Below are 20,009 nucleotides of genomic sequence, written 5' to 3'. Positions count from 1 at the left end.
GATTAGAACACATTCAAGATGCAATTATGAAAGGCATTGAAAGCGGAGTGACGATGATTAACGGAGCAAATAAAGAAGAAAAAAGCAATGGAGAAGGAGCCAAACAAAGAGCGGTAAGCCTGAAAGGTGCAAAAGGAGAAAAGGAGTTAATTGAGATGTTCCATGTACCAGTGAAGTTTACGTTAGATGAAGCGCAACATGAGGAAGAGATATCGCTTTCTTCTTCAGAAAAGAAAACCGAAAAAGTGCAAGAAACGAAAAGACCAGTTAAAACGAGCGGTCGTCCAAAGCAAAGAGTTAAGAGGATAGTTTCATCAACCAACAATGCGAATGAATCACAAGACAAAGCACAAGCAAGCTTCCAAAATGATATAGACATGAAATGGAAAGACATGTCCCGTGGCTCCCAATCAGAAGCAAATCCATTTGCTTCTAATGGCAGAGGCGATGGCTTTGATGCAATTGAATTTGAGCAGCTGCCTCAGCCTGGCAAAGGAACAGCAACACCTTCAAAGGAAGAGTTGGAACAAGAAAAAGTGGAGATCAATGTTCTTCCTTCAGAATCAACATATTTCAATGAATCGTTGGAAGATTCTGCACACATAACAGCCATTTTGTGTCAGACACTTCCAGAATATCCTCATCTTCGTCGCCATCAAATGCATTCAACGAGAAAGATTGGCAAATTGGATGCACAAAAAGACAAACTAGACAACAAGGCAATTACAACAACTCGAATATTGTCGCTTCCTAATCTCGCACTTGACTTCACCTCTCTTATTCCACCATCTTCACTTGCTGCACCTCTCCCTCAAGTGTCCTTAGACTCTTTAACATGCTTCCACTACCATCTTAACTTCCCTGCAGTGTCATTAGCTGTCCATCCACTCATTCATGGACTTGTCGCGGCTGTTGGAAAACAGAACTGTGCTTCTGTGCTTCTTCACAGCCAGAGCGAATACAAGCGTGTTTCGAAGGCGTTGGAGCTGGATCTTGGATTTGGCGGTGTAGCTGAGTTTAGAGAAGACAAGTTGCACAACAAGCAGCCACACGACAACGACGACGGAGGAGGCCCAGGAGGCTTTGGAAAGGCTCCATATAGATCTTCAAGCAGCTCCAGTGGCAGCTCTGGCGATGCATCGTGTTCGCGTTATGCATCGTGCTTTACTGTTCACCAGCTGCTCAAGGCAGAATGGCTGGAGGACTCGACTCCTCTTCTTGTGGTATTCTCTCCACTTTGGGTGAAAGTGTTCAATGTTGATGTTGACACACGCAATCCAATACTGACACTGTTCGTAGACGACTATCAGAAACTCGCTAAGATGTATTACAATCCTCCGTTTTCTTCTTCATCGTCTTCTTCGAAACTCCCTCAAACAGAAGACCAACTTCGAAACATAACTGATTCCTGCATTGTTGATGGATGTGTAATAACCCTCCAGCCATCGGAATCATCTCTTCGCAATCAGAACTCGTGGAATAGTCTTTCATCAAAGTCACTTTGTTCGAGTATGCACAAAAGGACACATGTAATTCTTGCTGTGAAAGGGAACGGAGATGTTCTTCGCTATTATGTCGAAGGAGAAGACTGGACAAACACAGAATGGATGAAGAGTAATCATCAATTAGCGTTGCCTCTGCCACACACAGAAGATAGTCAGCCAGCAACATCTACTGAACACAACTCAGATCCTTCTGACAAGTGTTCAAAGGCAACATTTGAATTTGCATCAAAACATGCAACATCGTCAAGCAAAGCTGCCTCTTCGCATTCTGCAAGCACAACAACTAAGAATCGTCTCTTCGATGCTCCACTCACATCGTTCAAAGAAATCGAAAAATTTGCATCAAAGAAATCAAAAGATGTGTCTTCTGGAAAGGAATCAAAACAGAATGCACCATCTTCTCTGGTGAATGCTGTATCATTCTTTATTTCTCCATCTCCAACAGCAGCAGTCTCCAAAAATACGAACAGCACTCTTTTCACATTCATCATCGGACACAGCCCAACTGATGCTTATGTCACTGCACTTGATTTGGACACTTCTTCAATCAGTTTTGCCTGTCCGCTGATGAACGACGAGATTTCTGAAAGAGCAGATGCCAGCAACAGCAGCAGCACTGGCAAGCTGTTGATGCCATTCGACGCTCCTTCCTTCGGTACTCCATCAAATGCTTCATCATCCTCATCATCGCTGTTGTCCACAGGAATAGCTTCTGCATCTTCAGATTCTGCAAATACTTTTTCATCGACTTCATCTTCAACATCCAAAAATGCTAAACAAAGTCCTAAGGCAAGTGGTTCATTCAATAACTCCTATCATCCACAGAATGAAGAATTTCACCCACAATTCACCGAAGACAATCCATTTAACGACCTCTGTAGCAATTCAAGTGATGGCGGCTATGGCTGGGGATCCTCTTTAACGCAAAAGTTTTCATCATCTTATTATTCATCATCGTATTCTGCTCCAAAAAGTACAGAAACCTTAACTTCTCTTCCATCATCACAGCTGTCATCCAAATTGGCACAGTCAAATGAAACCCTTTCTCTGCTGAATCCTCCCATTGTTAGAACAGCACACTGCTGGGGACTGTCGCTTGTGCTGATGGCACACAACGACACACTCACAGTCAGCACTCTCAGCGGTCCTTCATCTCAATCAAAGGCAAACACAATATTTACAAGGAAAATAGCACTGAGTCGTTCTGTTGTATGCTCATCGGAGTACTCTTCTTTGAATAGCTCTTCATCCTCATCCTCATCCTCATCAAACTCAAGCACTTCTTCTGAGAAATCTGCGAACATCATTGCCATGAGCTTATTCACTTTTACGCCATGCCATCCACAAATATTCAGGTCGTTGCAAAATAACTCACTCGACTCGTTCTCTCAATATTTCAACTCGTATCCAGGCGATTTGACAGGAGGAACGAAAGAGCAGCTGATAAGAGGTGCCTACAGAAGAAGGTGCCTTCTGCCTCCGATGCTTCATGCCATCGGACCTGATGCCTTCGGAGGCTCATTCACCGAGCGCTTTGAGCGATACGAAGATGGATCAAACAGAATGAGCACCAAAAGAGGAAGCATTCCATCACATGTGAAGACAACGTCACCATCAGCAGCACATCCATTTACTGCGATGTTTGCGCTTTCTCCGCCCTCTTCTGCATCTTATGCGCCTTCTTCGACATTCATCTTAGACAAGTCGGTCAACGGGGCACGCTCATCAGAGTTCGATGAGAAGATGTTTGCTCTTTCGTCTGTGAGCGAAGAGATGATAGGCAGACAGATGTTGGGTGTTCATACACCACTTCTTGACCCTGGATGCTCTTATCCATCAACAAATACTTCAAAAAATGAACAATCTGCTTCAAATGCCCCACAACCATCTGAAAATCCATCTTCCTCATCTTCAAATCCGTTTAAGACTTCTTCTCCTGCTCCTTCATCCTCTTCCTCTTCCTCTTCCTCTTCCTCACCGAGCAAGTTAGCCATTCAGAAGATGATTGGAGATGACTTTATTGCGATGAGCCTGCGCCAACTGGCAGAATCTGTTGACACTACTCCGCTTGGCGTAGCTCTGATGATGGATGACGGTTCACTCTCCTTCTTCCTTCTGTCGCCTCAACTTCCTCTTTCGCTTCGCCCACTTTTGGATGCTCGTTACTTTGCTGCGAAGAAACTATTATCGTCGACATCATCATCATCATCTTCTTCTTCTTCCTCTTCCCCCTCATCGTCATCATCTGCTTCTTCTTCTTCAACTGCAAAATCTTCTTCAGTAATTATGCCATCGCCAATACCTTCTGTTACTCGAATACCTACTCTTCTCCATCCACTTCGTGTGGGCTCTCAAGCATTTGCTCTTTCTCCTCATTTAACACGCTCTCTATTTCCCTCTCTTCCACAGCAAGCATCTTCTCAGATGGACTCTCTTCTGGACGGCTCGTTGTATCCTTCAAAACACTCTTCTCTAATCCAGTCACTTTTGCACCAGCCTTCTTATTTGCCCCTTTCCCACTTCGCACAATCGCTTTCCATAAACTCAGATGCGGAGAGGATGCCTCCAGCCTTGTCTCCTCTTAATCCACTGACTCAGCTGTTTGATATGAATGCCATTTCATCTGCAGCTTCTTCTTATTCATTTGCGCCTTATGACACCCTGCGAATGCTGCTGCAACGATGCGAACTGAAATTACGTGGTACTTCAAAAGAAAGACAACAACAGAGTCTAAATGATGGAAGGGAGAATTTGCAGATTAAAAAGGCAACTAACCCTGAAATTCCATTGCCAATTGTTATGAACGCAATGCAGCTGACTTCTTATTGGTCGTTCAATCACTCAGCTGTGTCTGCGATGAGCCCAGCATTAGCACCATCCATTTTGTTCCGTTCTCCTTCGATGCTCACTCTAATGCAGCCGGACGGATGGGTTGCTCAGCATTTTTCGCGGCAATCGAAACTTCTGGAGCTTTCATTTGACTGCACAAACATGATTGGTATCGAAGGAGATTTGATTGGAGATTGCTCGAAGACTGACAAAGAAGCAACTGGCTCTGAATCAATAAGTCAATTGCTGAAAAAGGGACAAAGCGTCAGAGTGAGAAAGAGCCAATCATCTTCTTCAAGTGAAAACAATCTAGCAAATGATTTGCCATCTCACTCTGAAAGCGATGAAGAAAGCAAATCAAGCGATACAAAGAAACCTCGATTCTATACTCTTCTCATAAAAGACATGGATCAAGAAGACTGGAACATCACAAGTGTTAATCTGTGCATTACATCGCATGCTTCAGATCTTGTTGTGTTTGGTCTTCCTTGTGAAGCAACTGTTATGGCTGAGTCATCAGAACAAATCATAAATGTAATTCCTCCAAGTCAAAGAGAAAGCAGAAAGTATGTCATACACAAAGGAGAAACGAGATGGGTTAACATTCCTGTGAACGAGTCACGAGGAGTCCCGGATGGAACAGATGTGTACTTTATTGGAACAGGGATAACTTTGTTCTTTGGGGTGGTAGTGAAAAGCGACAAAACTGACGTCAAAGAGAAAAAGGAAGAATCGCTTGCAGAAGCATCAACAGACAAAGATAATGTTGAATCAACCAGCAAGGATAACAAAGAAGAAATTGCCAGTACATCGACAAAGCCAGAAAAGAAAGCAACATTAAGCAATAATGAAAACTCAAAGCAATCGAAGGAAAACAAGGAAATGCAAATATCATCTTCTCCTGCAGAGCTGGATATTAGCTTATCTGTCCGAGTGTATGGAATGAGCTTATCAAAATACTCTCTTTTGAGCTATTGCAACATGTTCTCACAGATTATGGCTGAAACGTGCATGAATGAATCTGGCTTGGATGCATCAAAACTTTGCAAGCAGTTGTTTGACGAAATGAGTGCTGCGAAATCTAACTTTGATTTCCTCTTCCGCACAACAGACTTCGCTGCCATGAAAAGACTGTCGTGCACCTCATTCAATCAACATCATGGATCAACTCTACCGCCAAGTGCATTGGCTTCACCATTCTTCTACGAGGCTTCAGCTCTTGTCCAAGAAAACATTCTCCACTCAACAATGAAGCTATTACCAATTTCATTGCTTTTTGCATCTGCCAGCAAAGGATTCTGCATATCTGATGAAGATTGCTCTAAACAGTGGAATAAATACATTACAGATGGAGAAAAACTTAATGACTCTCAGTCAAATCCCTCATCTTACTCCAATTTGTCTGCAATGCTGGCCAATGCATTATTGACTGACCGAACAATTTCAACTGTGGAAGTGTTCAATTCACTGGCATCTCCGCAACTCAGCAATGTGGCAAATGCAGAAATAATGCTCTTAAACTCTGGACTGATGAACAGCACCACTTCTGTTTGTGCGTATGAATCGTCTTCTCTTCCATTTTTGTCTGCTGCCATTCAATTTTTGACACTCTTTGTGACTTCGTCTCATCCACGGAGCAATTCTTGCGCAGATGTTTCTGCAAATGGCAGATGGATCAGCCGAAGGCATCCTCCTGGACTTATCGACACTTTCATTGGGCTTCTTCTGCCTGTTGCAGATCTTATTTCAGCGTCTCCAAAGCAGTTTGCTGAAGTTCTTTTGCAATATTCTCAAACACAATCAACACATCAATCTCCAGTTGATTGCATTAAACAGCTTCCTAGAAATGTGTGCTTCTTGTTCAATGAATTTATGAATGGCATTCTTGATGCCGATGGGATTAACAAGAACGAAGACTCATTTAGCGATATTCACGCTCTGACTTCACAACGTATTATAAATGCTGCTGTGTGGTGCTGTTTCTTTGATGCACAATGCAAACTGACAAGAGTCATGGACAATTATGAGGGTAAAGCCTCATCATTATTGAAAGACAGCATGAAGGCTGACGATAAGGAAAATACCCTTCAATCAGACGTTGATCTGTCTGTATCACTTCTTTCGAGTATTGTGCCAAACTATGCATTCATTCGATCTCTGCTGCTTATTCCACATACAAACGTTACAACAATGACAGTGTCTGCCATAAGCGAAATTTTGTCCCAATGGCGTTCAATATTTTCTCCCCGTTCTTCTTGCGACATTCAGAAATCTGATGAAAGGCAACTATCAACACAGGAGAAAACTGGTAAAGATGAATTAAAGAGTGAAACAGGAGGAATTGTGGATTCAAGTGCAGATGATGAAGACACTGAGACATACGAAGATGACGAAGGAAAAGAAGATGAAAGCTCCTCCTCTGAAGATATCATCTACAATTGTGATTCATGTGGCAAAGTTATTCCATTTAATGAGAAACGATATCATTGTGTAATTTGCACAAACTATGATTTGTGTGAGAAGTGCCACGAGAAAATACATGGAACTCATTCAGAAGAGAATCAGACTGAACAGTCAGAGACTGAAGAAAAACAGCAAAGCGAACATAACAGCACTCACAAGATGAAGGAGATTTTGCCTCGCCCAGAGAAAAGAGAAGAACAAAATCAAAAGGCTAGACACAACGAGGCAAAGAAGAAGGCACATTCAACAACAAAATCTTCCATTCCGCTTATAAAGTTTGTTGTTCCATCTCCATCAAAACTTTCAAGCTGTGCATCTACGCGACTCTTTGGAATACCATTGTGCAGCGCTCCATTTGCAATGCTCGTTCACATCTTGTCTGAATTTGCTGGCCAAGCAGATTTTGCTCATTTCTTCCGAGTCCAGCGTCATGAGCTATTCAAATCTGAACAAAATAAGTCCCTTTTAACTCCTTCAGAAATGGCTGCTGCTGTCACTCCGCTGCATCAGCCGACGCTTGCTGAAGTGCATCTCAACAACACAACTGGCTTTTATATCATTTTGAGGAGAATCATTACAGCAGCCCTGACAGCTGATGACATACTCCTTGACTTGGCTAAGTCGAAGATGGCTGCATTGATTCTTTCTCATGCGCTCATTAGAAGACATCCATATGCTTCTTCTTCCAATTCGAATCTGGAATCTTCATTCTCAAGCTCCACGCCTGCTACACCTAGCAGCACAAACATCTCATCAGCATCAACAAGTCTGTCTTCGAGTGTCTCTCCTTCATCTGCCAGTGCAGTTCAGCTGAAGACAGCAATCAGAGCAAATACTGATATTGCTTCACCGCCTTCGTTCTCGCTTCGTCCGTATGTCATTCCTCCTCTTTCAAATCAGCTTAGCAGATGGATTCCACTCCGCTCTTGTCGTCCTCCTTCGTTTTCTAATTTCTCTCTCTGGCATCATTTGTCATCAGGATCTCCTTTGAAAGAGAATGAAACGTCATTATCCACGATGTATATGGATGCATATCGTGAACTGATGCAAGTGGAAGCATCGGAAGACGAGATCATTCAGCCACTGGAGCCACAGAGGATAGACGAATGGTGTGTAATAGATGTGGTGCTGATGTTCACCATCTCATCTATTCTGTCTTCAAATGCATCAAACTTCTCTGAACTTTCAAAGACATTCCTTCAAAATTCAAAGAAATCACCGCAAAAACAAAAGCAAAGTGCATCAAAGACCGTTGATGAATCAAAAGCAGCCAAGCACTCATCATCTGATAAATCAAAACAGCAATCGTTTTCTGGAATAAATGCGGACGTTATTAATGGATATGACAAAGTTGGTATGTTCAAAATACCATATTGCATCATCTGTGATATCTGCGTCGCATCATTTGCAAAATCGTTGGTTGACGAAGGATTTGTTGCATGGGCGTTATCATCAACTGCCCAAGACATTATTACAATCGCGTGTATGAATGAGTATTCTCTCGAATTCCCTGCTCAGTTCGAGAAATCTGCACTTGCTGCTCTTCCAGACAAGAGCAACATTAACAACAGCTCCGAGGAGAAGTGCTCTTCCTCAGCAGGTTCAAATTCAGACAGCACTGGAAACACAGCAGAAGAGATAATCCAGATGAGCAACAACAAACGGCAAAAAACGTGCGTTTTGGCTCCGGGTGGCAAGGCAAGCACGATGAAAGGAGCAAACGTATACAGACACAACTTCCTATCATACGTTGAATGTCGGCGATATCCTGTTACGGTTTTACAGACAATCATCGGTCAGTTTGTTGTTGAAAACATGCTGGACAACACATTCATTATAAACGAAGTAGCGTTCTTTGAGTCTTCGCTTTTTGCATCAATTAACTGTTTGAATGGCTGTGTGCGTGCTTTGTCTACCAACAAAATACTTCTTGGGTGCATCGATTTTGCACCTGAAATTGTATATGCCTTTGAAAAGGCTGAAGGACAAAGTGGCACATCAATGAATGAAGTTGAATCAAACAACGTTAGGGCAGTTGTTCGCATGGAACAGAACGCTCAGTCATCTTCTCAGCAGACTTCTGCCGCTGAAGAAAGACCAAAACAGAACACATTCTGCAGTGCATCTGAGGGCATTCTAAATGAACTGCAATCCTCTCTCGTTCTTCATCAGCTGAAGCGCTTGCCACCAGGTGTGCTTGTAGATGTTGCATGTTGGGCAATGCAGCTCACCCGCACTCAGATGGCAACGGTTAGTGCATCTGCGCTGCTGTCTGCTTTGGCCTTTGAAAAACGCTCGATTGAACATCTTCTTCGCGACGAAGGCTTATTCTCTATCCGAATGCTGCAGCTTTCAGCTCTGATGAGACTTCCGCTGGGTGATGCTGTTAGAGACAGCGAGAAGGAGAAGGAAAAGCGCTTGAGAGAAAGCAGAGCCAGCACCGCAAACGAGAAGGCTGAGAGAGCTGTTGCGAGGATGATACCTTCACTCTGCAAGATCTTCAGGACACCTTCCTATCCATCTTCACAGCTATCTGCTGCAGTGACTTCAACACCTGTTGTTGCATGCACACCAATGTCTGTTCAACCATCTCCTTCTTCTTATGCTTCTCCTTCACCCAGCTTAGCTTCACCTTCTTTATCTGGAACTCCTCAATCTTCGTCCCCAGCTGCAATTGCTTCTGGCCCTATTGCTCTGACATATCAGCAAAGAGTGGCGTTGAATCATTGCTTGTCTTTGATTCAGGCTGCTGCCCAATCTCATCCAGAAAATTGGACACAGTTCATTTTGCTGCATCCATCGGCACTTGATGCACTGATCCGCACTCTTCCGCAAATGCCATCGGATTCTGTTCCAACCGTCCTCACACTTCTATCACTCCTTCTGAAACCTGTTAAACTTCCATTGCTTCTTCAGCAAAACATTGAAAAGATGGCTGAACGCGAAAAGTCACGTCAAACGGCTTCCCAGCGCCAACAAGAAATCCTATTTGAAACAAAGCAAAAGAACGTCACTCGACCTCCACATGAAATGTTTGCTGGGCTGTTTTTGTCTCATCCGACACTTGTCAATCACATCATCCCAACGATGGTTGTCGACGGTGCAACACACAGCATCAGAATGGGAGCTGTCACATTTATAGTTTCTCTCTGGAACATCCTCTCATTTGAGCCATTGACACCGCCAATACATTCTCAGTCGCCTTCTCTTTCTTCCAAACTTATCATGCCAAGCGAAGCACCTAAATTACCCACAGCTGCTACACCTGCCTTGACTACATCTCTTTCTCTGTATTCGCCAAATGCACCAGCTTCTGTCTCTGCTCCACAACTCTTCCCGTCGCCCAGAGCACGTTTGCTTTCTCTTCTTTTACCTAATTTGTGTCTGTCGCACAACAAGGGAAAGAACATTGCTCCTCTTTTCACTCTTCTCACTCGCTTCATTGAAGAAACTTATCTGCGCTTTGGAACAGAATGGCAGCGTGAATCGTCTGCTTCGTCGTCTTCGTCTTCGTCTTCAGCCACAGTTTTCTCATCGTCTGCCCAGCAGCACAAGCAGATCATTCACAGAATCATCTCAATTGTTGCACAACTTATTGTATCACACTTTAATGCATTGTCCACACACATCAATGCTGCAATATATGCATCTCTTAGACGATTCTTGGCTCTTCCTTCTGATGCATTCTTCTTAGACGGTGAGCCATGCCCCATATGCTCTCCGTCTTCTGCTTCAGATAGGTCTTTCTCTGATTGCCCAGCTGCGAATATCACTCAGCCCAAATTTGCATTCACCTCAAATGCCATTCTGATGCAATTCCTGTCGTTACAGGACATTCATCAGTTCACTATCAAAAACATAGAGCAGAAGACCATCGTGCTGAACTCAGATGTTATCAGCGCATATGGCATTACTCCTCCTCCTATTCAGTCTTCATCAATGCTTCTTCCATACTTCATCGAAGGAGTCAACATTTACATCATCACAAAGCCATTGACTCAACCACTGAATGCGCTGAAGGACGATCAGGCTGTTTGGAAGAAAGTTGCATCTGTTAAAGTACCAGTCTCTCAGAATGAAGAAGTCCATGCTGATTTCGATGTGCCTTTGACAGCCGCAGCTGTTATGTTTGAGTTTATTGAGGGACCTTATCTCAATCCCGATCCAGAAGAACTCCTCAAGCATTCCCCTCTGAATGCGACTGTTGACTCAACAGCATCTTCTTCTTCATCTTCGTATTCAATCAACAGCATCCCACATTTCGAGCAAGTGAAGTGTGGACGGTGTGGAATGCCTTGTCTGCGAAGACACGGCAACTGCATTGGCTGCTATGACAATGCCCTGATGTGCAAGCAGTGCAGAAATATCAACATGAACCAGCCAAACTCCATCATCTGTCCTGAATGTGGATTCTGTCGGTTCTTCCGCCCTAGCTTCTCATTTATTGCTCGTCCGTCTTCTGCTGCTGCTGTAATTGAAGATGAGGCAGAGCGTATGAGATGTGTTGAGGAGATGGAAAAGTTGAGTAGAGAAAAGAGCTCATTGAACAGCAAGCTTGTGACAATCAGAAAGAAGATAGCACACGAAATGACACTTTGCGAAGGAAGCGGAAGCGAAGAAGGCCGCCGGGTGAGTGTTGCATCAGTGGTGTCAACAGCCACTGTTCCTTCTTCAGATGCTCAAAGCGACAATTCAGCAGCTTTATCTTCATCTTCGAGATATGAGTCGAGCTATGCGAATAGAGAAGTCTCTCTTTCGTCGGCTGATGTGGTCAAGTTTGTTGATAAAGCAGAGTATGATGTTGTCACACGCACAGGAGATATGATTATGTTGCCTGAAAATTCTCTTTTGAAAAATATTGTTCAGCAATCGAAGCAAAGCAAGAAAAGCAAGTTTTCAGACGGTGGAAACGAAGGAAGGACTAATTCATTTGGTTCAAGTAATCCATTTGGATCAGCAGCTCGCCATCCTCCTTCGTCTTCTTCGTCAACATCAAATACGCAAACACTGAAGCTTTCTCACATAAGCTCCTCAATTACATCATTGGCCAATCTGTTCTTCATCGATGCTTCAGACACTGCACACCGCTTGGCAGAAGTGACGATGCAGCTGAACAGCCTGAAGCAGGCGCTGCAGGATTACACAACAACTGTTGGGACAGAAACTGGTGGTGCTGTCGATGTGGATGAGTGGGATCAAAGTGACATGAGCGATGACAAAGAGGACGAAGATGGAGAAAAGGCGGTTGAAGCTGGTAGTGAAGGAAAAAGTGAAATTCGCCAGCCAATTCGTCTTGCGAGATCAATCACTTCGTCTTCCTCTCCGATTGAAATCGGAACACACACCACAGCAGTCAAGCGTGCTAATATTCCATATGCCTGCTCTTATTCATTTACCAGTCTCTTTGCAGCATGCCCTCCTCTACGCTCTGACAGCACTGTCCGATTTTTGTCGACTCTGCTTTTGTCGCCAGCTGGGTCTTCTTTGGCGTTTGCTGCAAATGCAGGCACTTCAGCACAACAATCAACTTGCTATGGTTGTGCAAGTGCTTTTGTTTATGCTGGTCTCAGCTGCCTCTGCCACTGCATCTCTATTTTAAGTGATCATACTCTCACTCGTTCATTGCTTAGCTCTTCAATGTCTGTTCTTGGAGCAAGTCCATCATCTTCTATTCCTCCGCTTCTTCAGTCTCTTTTGACTTCTGGCCTATCTTCGCCATCATCTTCTCTCCGAACATTAACAGCATCCACTTTGTGCGCTTTGTCAGCTGGCAGTGAATTTGCCACTCGAATATTACTCAACCGTATTGAGGAAAAGGCACGTTTTGCTATTTTCCATGCAAATTCATTGAACGTTTCTCAAACAATCTCCACAGAAATCTCGTTCCTTGTTGCGTGGTGCAACTCGGTGAATGACCAATTCTGGCTCAGTCGTGTTGCACTCTGCTTCCGCCTGATGCTCCTAGCGCTCACCACAAATCCAGCCTCTGCACAGCTGAGTGAAGCGTTGGTACAGCCATGCTTGTCTGTTCTGGTACACACTGCTTCATTCACAATCCGAAAGGGAACAAATGAAAAAAAGGACTTAAAGAACAAAGAGAACAAACAAGTGAAAAAGAAAAGCTTATCTGATGAAAAAGAAGCAATCAAAGAAATTGGCGGCAAAGAAGATGAATCGGTTGAAGAAGGGAAAATGGAAGAAAAATCTGATAAAATCAAAGAAACTGAAGTTAAAGATAAAGAAGATGATGATAATGATAGATACATCCACATTCGATCTGTCCTATCCAATGTGACTCCAGCTCCTTACAAGTCATTCACGCGACATGTGATGGAGATGGAAGAAGGAACAGCTGTTCAGTCACCAATGAAGTCTTGGCTCAAAATGCAGTCAGTTGACTTCTTGAATGTTGTTAGTGAAGAAGCAATGGGCAAAAGCTCGCAAAGTGTCATGTTCGCAGAGACTGAGATTGAAAAGCACCAGGAAATGAGTGGGAATGTGCAGAAGAATGAAAAGAAGGAAGTTCGAATAGCTCGACGATTTGCTCGCAAATGGCTTGCACATTTGAGAGCGCATGAATTAAATGCTCCTTCAAAAAGAGCAGTTGATGAGCATAAAGATATCATTCCTTCTCCAATTGATTCTTTCTCATTTGTATCACCTCCACCAGCGATTTCTGCATCTTCTTTCATTCATCCGCCTATTTTCCATCCTTCATCTTGGCTGGCGTTGCTTCTGACATCATCATGTTCAGGTGCTGTTGTGGAAGATGCTCTGCATCTTTTGTTTTCCCTCACCCGTTACAACGATTATCTGACATTTGCTTCAATTGAATTTCTTCTTTCGCTATTACCTCGTCTCTCACCCAATATCACTTGTTCCACTGCATTTACTTCGACAACTGAAGCAGCAATAAATGATCGAATAGTACAGAAAGGAAGAAGACACAGTCAATCACAGAATCAATCAACAAACGCCAAATGGGATATGCTTGTCCCACCAAATCAGTCTCAGTATGATGACGAGGATGCATTGGAGGCTGAACAGCGTGAAATTGATACAGAGGCATTGGAAGCCCAACTTCTTGATCCACATTTGGATGTGGCAATCGCAACTGGAACAAGCGACAAGATGAGGCGAATTCTGACTACGAGAGGAAATGGAATTGACAGTCATCCAGTTGTGAAAGTACTTCTCAGATTGTTGAGTGAAGGAGAAGAGCGGAAACTGTTTGTGTCTGCGAGAGGAGGATTGGCGTATTTGGTTGGCATCATCCAGAGAGGATTTGAGAAGATCTGGGCTGAAGAAGAGATGAAAAGTGGAAACAAGACAGAAAATGAGAAGTCAAAAAGCAAACGAGGAACATCAAAACAAACAAAGATTGGAAAAGATACAAATATGTTCAAATCAATGTTTGTTTCAAGCAATTCGCTCAAACAAGATTCAGCAATGAGTACCAGCTATTGCCAGGCAACAAATTCTCTGTTTGAATCATCGCCATCAGCTGTGTCTATCGCGAATTCTGATCCTCTTTCACTTTCTTCTGTTGAATCGCTCGATCTCACATCTTCTGGACTTCTTCTGGCTGCGTCAAAGATATTGGCGCATATCCTTCAGCCGACCCCGATGAGTTCTTTGTCCATCAATCGCATAAGTGCTGAGCCACAATTGATTGGTGCGTTGTATGATGCTGTGTTCACGTCTCGGTCGTTATTGCTCATGAGAACACAGGAAACTGACATTTGTGGAGATCTTTTGGATGAAGTTGTGGAGACGGTTGTGGTTAGCTCTGCAAAGAAAAAGGAGAAGGAAAGACAGAAGGAAAGGAGAAAGGAGATGATGCAAGAGAACGATGGCGTTGGGATGGAGGCAATTGTGGATGATGAGTCAAACGCAATGCAAACTGAATCTTCCTCGTCTGCATCTGCGTCTGGCTCGCCATCATCAAGCACCAAAAAACAGACTGAACTTCCACCAAAAGCTCGCAATCATCTTATTGTCTCATGTGCCCGTTCGTTGGCCAACCACACAACAGGAAGAGGACCAATTGCTGTGTTCTCAAAGTTGTGCAACTTCCTCTGTCCACAGAGGCCAATTCCAGAGATAATAATGACTTTCCAGAAGTATCACACTCAAGCTGATTTCATTCCTGGTGAATTCAACGGCGGTGCAGTTTCTTCCAAAGAAATGGAAGGAGAGTTTGCACAGATGTGGAAGAAACTCAATGCGAAAAGCTGCTCTGAAGGAAGAAGTGGAGCTGATGAAGAGGAAATCACGGAGAACAAAAAGAAGGAGGAGAGAGGTCCACCTGGCTATGTGACATTTGCAGATGTGAAGGCGTGGGTGTGCCGTGAATGTGGAATCAATGAAGAGATGCAACGTGACGACAACTCGATTGAGCTGATGGTGGAGAACAACATCATCGGATTGGACAACGAGGTTGCTGCTGTTTATGACAAAGTGTTCCGTCCTGCAGTTTTTGGCAATCCTCAGCCAGACGAGCAGTTGGACTACAGCGAACCAATGGAGGTTGTTATTAGACTACAAGGTTTTGATGGATTGGCTACTGAAACACTTATCAGTGATTTAAGGGTAAATGATGAGGAGGATGAAACACAAAATGTGGATATTACAATTGAGGAGGAGCTTAATTCGCCTGCTGCAGCATTGCTTCTGCCAATCGATGTTGATTACAACAAAGATACTGTTGGAATAGACTCAATTCCATTCTTAACAGCCGAGTCAAATGTTGCATCATCGACTTCATCGTCAGTTTCTTCATCGCTTCCAATCAAAGTGTCTCAAAAGAGTGAATCAAAGTCAAAGAAGGAGAAGGATTTGGCAAGAATTCGTTCGTATATGAAGAAGAAGCGCGAGAAAATGACAGAAAAAGAAAGGGCTGTATTTGATGTCTGTGTTGATTCACATGGAAGAGAAACTGCATTCGGACGCTATTTGAGGTTTGGAGGAACACAATCTCTATTAGAAGAACAGTCAATGGCAGTGACGATACAAAAGATCAAAAAGGAGGAGGAAGAAGAGCAAGAAAGAGAAAGGAGAAAGAAAGAGGAGAAAGAAAGGGGAAAAGTACCTCAGGTTCATGTGCCATCAATCAGCGGACCATTTGCAATGTTTGATCCACTCAAACAGCTCAGAGAAGAAGCTGAACAAAAAGAGAAAGTCAGAGGAGCTCCACCAAATCCATTCCAAAGCGGTTCGGCTGCTCTAAAGGAAAAAGAGCCTTTGGCAAACATTTCTTCCGCTTCTCCATCATCTCCATTTGCTATTACACAAGTTCCATCATCCACGCAACAGTCTTCATCCGTTCACTCATACACTGATGGAATCTCTTCGTGTGTTCGTTTCCTTAAGACACTTGTGGACTTTGAGATTCAAAGTGAGCTTTCTTCACTTCTGTTCCGTCTCCTCCGCTTCGGATGCAGATTGAGCATAATACGAAGGAGGTTGTTAGCTGTGGACGGAATTGCCGTGCTGGTTACTCTGCTCAGAAGAGCAATGGGAAGAGAAACAGCCGCCTTTGTTGGGGCTGCTGAGCAGATTATCATTCTTCTGGGATCGCTTTTGGCAGAACATGAGAAGCAGACGAACATCGAAAAGGAGAAGATGAAGGAAGGAAGAGAGAAGAAGGGAAAATCTGGCACTGTTTCATTAGTTCATTCGTCATCTCTTTCTGCATCTTCCTCAGTTATTGGATCAGCAGGTGCATCGGCTGCTTCAACAGGATTGACAAACCTTTCCGCTCCAACAGCTGCCATGGTTGGCTCAGCATTCTCGCATGTGTCAGCCATCTTGACACGTCTCGATTCGCCAGCTGTGCGAAAGAATCCTCGCCTCGTAGCGTCCATCCTTTCTATTCTTCCTTTCCTGACTTCAGGCGAAAAGGCTGCAATGGACAGATTGGTGTCGTTCTTCGAGAACTCTTTGCTCTTCCGCAGATACGATGCGCTGAAGTCAAATGAAGAGGCAGAGTCAATTCCAAAGGATGCACCAGCAGAAAAAGGAGACGAGAAAGGAAAAAAGAAAGTGGCATTGACAGAAGGTGACTTGAAGTTTATGCTGAATGGCTTTGGTATTGTGTGCAGTGGAATGGGGAATGACAGTGTGGGAATAGCTTTGAAGGATACCATCACTGAAAGAGGAATCACAAGACAATGCATAGATTATCTGCTGTATGCACTTGGAATGGGTGGAAGTGAAAGCGATTTCGGTGAATCTGAAAAGAAAGAAGATGATAAAGAAGCAAAAGGAAATGAATCATCAACTGAAGAAGCCCAAATAGATGAATCACAATTCCAAGCGGCTGTGCATCGTCCGTCCTTTGTGTATGCTCTGAACATTCTTCAGGGCATCTGCAAAGGTGGATACACGCCAGCGTTGAAACTGATCATAGAAATGAGCAACGCAGCAACACACAAGCAAAAGACATCAGCTGCATGTTCGTCAAGTGATGTATCCACAAGTTCATCAGCCACAGAAAAGCAGACTTCACCACCAGAATTGTGTTTGATGATTGTATGCATCCACAAGCTGATTGGAGTGACAGCTGTGGAGAAGGTGGGTGTGGTTGCTGAGGGATTGATGACAGCATTCAGCGAATCGGATGACTCTTCAGTGAGAGAAGCCGCGGAGGCAGTTATCAACGAGGAAAAGATGAAAAAGAAGAGACTTGCCGAAAAGAAGAGAATGGCAATGCTGCAAAAGATGGGATTCAGCATGAAAAAAGGAGGAAGTGTCGTACCAAAGAAAGATGTCAAGACTGAAGATTCAGCAAGCTCAGCAAATGCATCTCCAAAAGACGAAGACAAACAATCTTCGCCCGCAATCATCACAGCAGCATCTGCTCAGAAAATAGCACAATCAGCAAAAATGCCTGTTGATGACGAAGAAGAAGACGAACACGTTTGCTGTGTCATTTGCAGAGAAGGCTTAAAATACAGACCAAAAGAATCGATGTCTGTGTACATATCATTCATCTCAGCATCATTAAGCAGACTTCAGAGATCAATTATGATGGAAAGACCATCATCATCATCTTCTTCTTCACCATTATCCGGAGCCCAGTTGATTGTTGACAGTGCTGAAACTTCAGCCGCTGCTATGGCATCAAATTACCTTTCAACAGCACCACAAGGAACGCAAACTCCATTCAACACGCTGTACAGTGAAGACAGAGGAGTGAAGATTGGCAGTGTGTTCCACATTGTGCACGATGGATGCCATTCGTCTGCTGCAAAGATAGACACACAAGAAAGGAAGATGCGTTCTGAATGGGAAGGGGCAAGACTGCGCAACAGCGGAGTGCCATGTCATGGTCTATTCCCTCTTTATTCTAATCCTGCTCTTTCGTCCATTGTTCCCACTTCATCTGCGTCGGAAGTGACAGCTGCATTGGCTGAAGGAGAGAAGCTGTACAAGCAGAGAGTGCAGCACTTCTGGCAAGAGGTTAATTCGAGCACTGGATTGCCCAATCCCACTTCGTCATCTCTTCAGTTGAGAGGAGGAAAAGACCTCAGAAGCCAGCTGAAGTGGAAGCTGGTCCTTCACATGGCTCAACTTGGGTTAGAACAGCTAGCTGGCTATTGGTGCCATCAAGTGGCGATGGATGTTGAGCTTCCTCAATGGATCGTCACACAACATGCATCTGCTGTTGCCGCTGCTGCTTCAGCTGTTGCATCTCGCCCGCTCACTCCACCACCCGGAGGCAGATCTTCTCGTCCATCCACTCCACCTCCAGCATCGATGGTTGGAGCAGCCTCGTCTCGCTCTCCTCCTCCTTCGTCTTCTCCATCCATTCCTCCAATTATCAGTCTGCTGGCAACAAGTACCATTCACACCGTTGCGCCTTCTTCATTCTCTGCACAAGGCACAGACGAAAGCAGATGCAGCAAAGAAGCCCAGCTGCGTCTTCTTCCGCACTATCTTTGCATGGTGCATCATCTGCTCTCTCTCAACACGTCTCCCACTGTGCCTGAATCGCGTGCATTTGCTGAACGATATCTGCACTCCTTCCTGAACACATCAGATGAAGCATACATCGCCTCGTGTCTTGCTCCACCTGCTGAGGCTGCTTCTGAAGTAGACACGCCTCTCTTCTTCGCTCTCTTGGCACGCACTCTTCTCAGCCAGGCAGAATGGTCCTGTGTCAAGCCAGTGTTGTTACGCAGACTGATTCTGTCTGTCATTCGTGGTGTGTCTGTTGCCCTTCCTGAAGGTGAAAGAGGAAACTCTTTGCTCTTTACTCTTTTGTGTGAAGAAGCCAAACACAGAAAGAACGAGAAAAATGGAACTCAAAATGTAGTTTTGGCATCACCTTCTCCTTCAGTCATTCATTCTCCTTCCCCTTCTCCTTCACCTTCTCCAATCCAGTCTGCATCATCAACCTCTGCTTCATCATCATCTTCATCTTCTCTCCATTGTTCTCCTTTCTTTGCCATGATTCGATCATCTCTCATGGCATTCGCTATGATTGATTGGATAGGTGCCAAGTTTGTTCCATCAGTCGTAGTGTCAGAATCAGATTCGACTCATTCGCAGTCTTCGTCCTCGACTGCAACATCTCCCACTTCAGCCTCTTCTTCTTCATCTGCTTCCTCCTCCTCTTCTTCTTCAACTACTTCTTCTTCTCAATCGGAATCATCCCAATCATCAGCATTGCCAACAGTCAAATGCGACTCGGCAGCTCCTCCATTTTCTCCGCCTGTGCAGTTCTCTCACCGGCCTCTCGGTCATTTTGTTGCACTTTCTATGCAGTTGATGCGGGGAGAGCACACCCAGCTGCATCTTTGGCTGGCAACTGAGGCTGAAAAGGAGATGAAGGAAATGTGGATGCGGTGCTGCACATTTGATGAAGTGTTGCTTAAACTCGGAGTGAATCAGCACTTCGATGAATTGGAAACTCAAAGAAGAGCAAAAGAAAATAAAGCAGAAAAGCCAAAAGAAGAGGATTGTAAATTGAATAGTAATTTAGGGGAGTCTTGGCTATCTGCTATGTTTGATAAATTCTTTGATTTCTCAGAGTAGAACTGTTGTTTCAAAAGCTTTAGAATATTGTAAAGATTATAGCACATACATTGATGCAGTGTTTATTTTTTTACAATTTAATTTTCGTGTTTTTTTAATTTTTTCGAAAGTTTATCTTTTAATTTATTTGTGTTCTTTTTTCCAATAAAAATAAGTGTGTCTTAACTAAAA

The 20,009-nt window shown here is 43.9% G+C and overlaps 1 protein-coding gene across 1 annotated transcript in view; it reads left to right on the top strand.

Annotated features, from left to right (window-relative positions):
* The window catches only part of MONOS_1407 (putative E3 ubiquitin-protein ligase UBR4), a 33,111-nt gene extending 13,102 nt beyond the window's left edge, over nucleotides 1–20,009 (top strand). The window contains exon 3 of the mRNA XM_067866839.1: nucleotides 1–20,009. This exon is cut by the window's left edge and continues 12,628 nt beyond it. Within this exon, the coding sequence (XP_067726729.1) occupies nucleotides 1–19,838 (19,838 nt within the window). The 3' untranslated portion in view covers nucleotides 19,839–20,009.

The sequence above is a fragment of the Monocercomonoides exilis genome (assembly GCF_001643675.1).
Source record: "Monocercomonoides exilis strain PA203 chromosome Unknown scaffold25-1336746, whole genome shotgun sequence".
In the NCBI taxonomy this organism is placed as follows: Eukaryota; Preaxostyla; order Oxymonadida; family Polymastigidae; genus Monocercomonoides; species Monocercomonoides exilis.
Note: the sequence above shows the minus strand (reverse complement) of the source record. Positions and strands in the feature narration are given on the sequence as shown.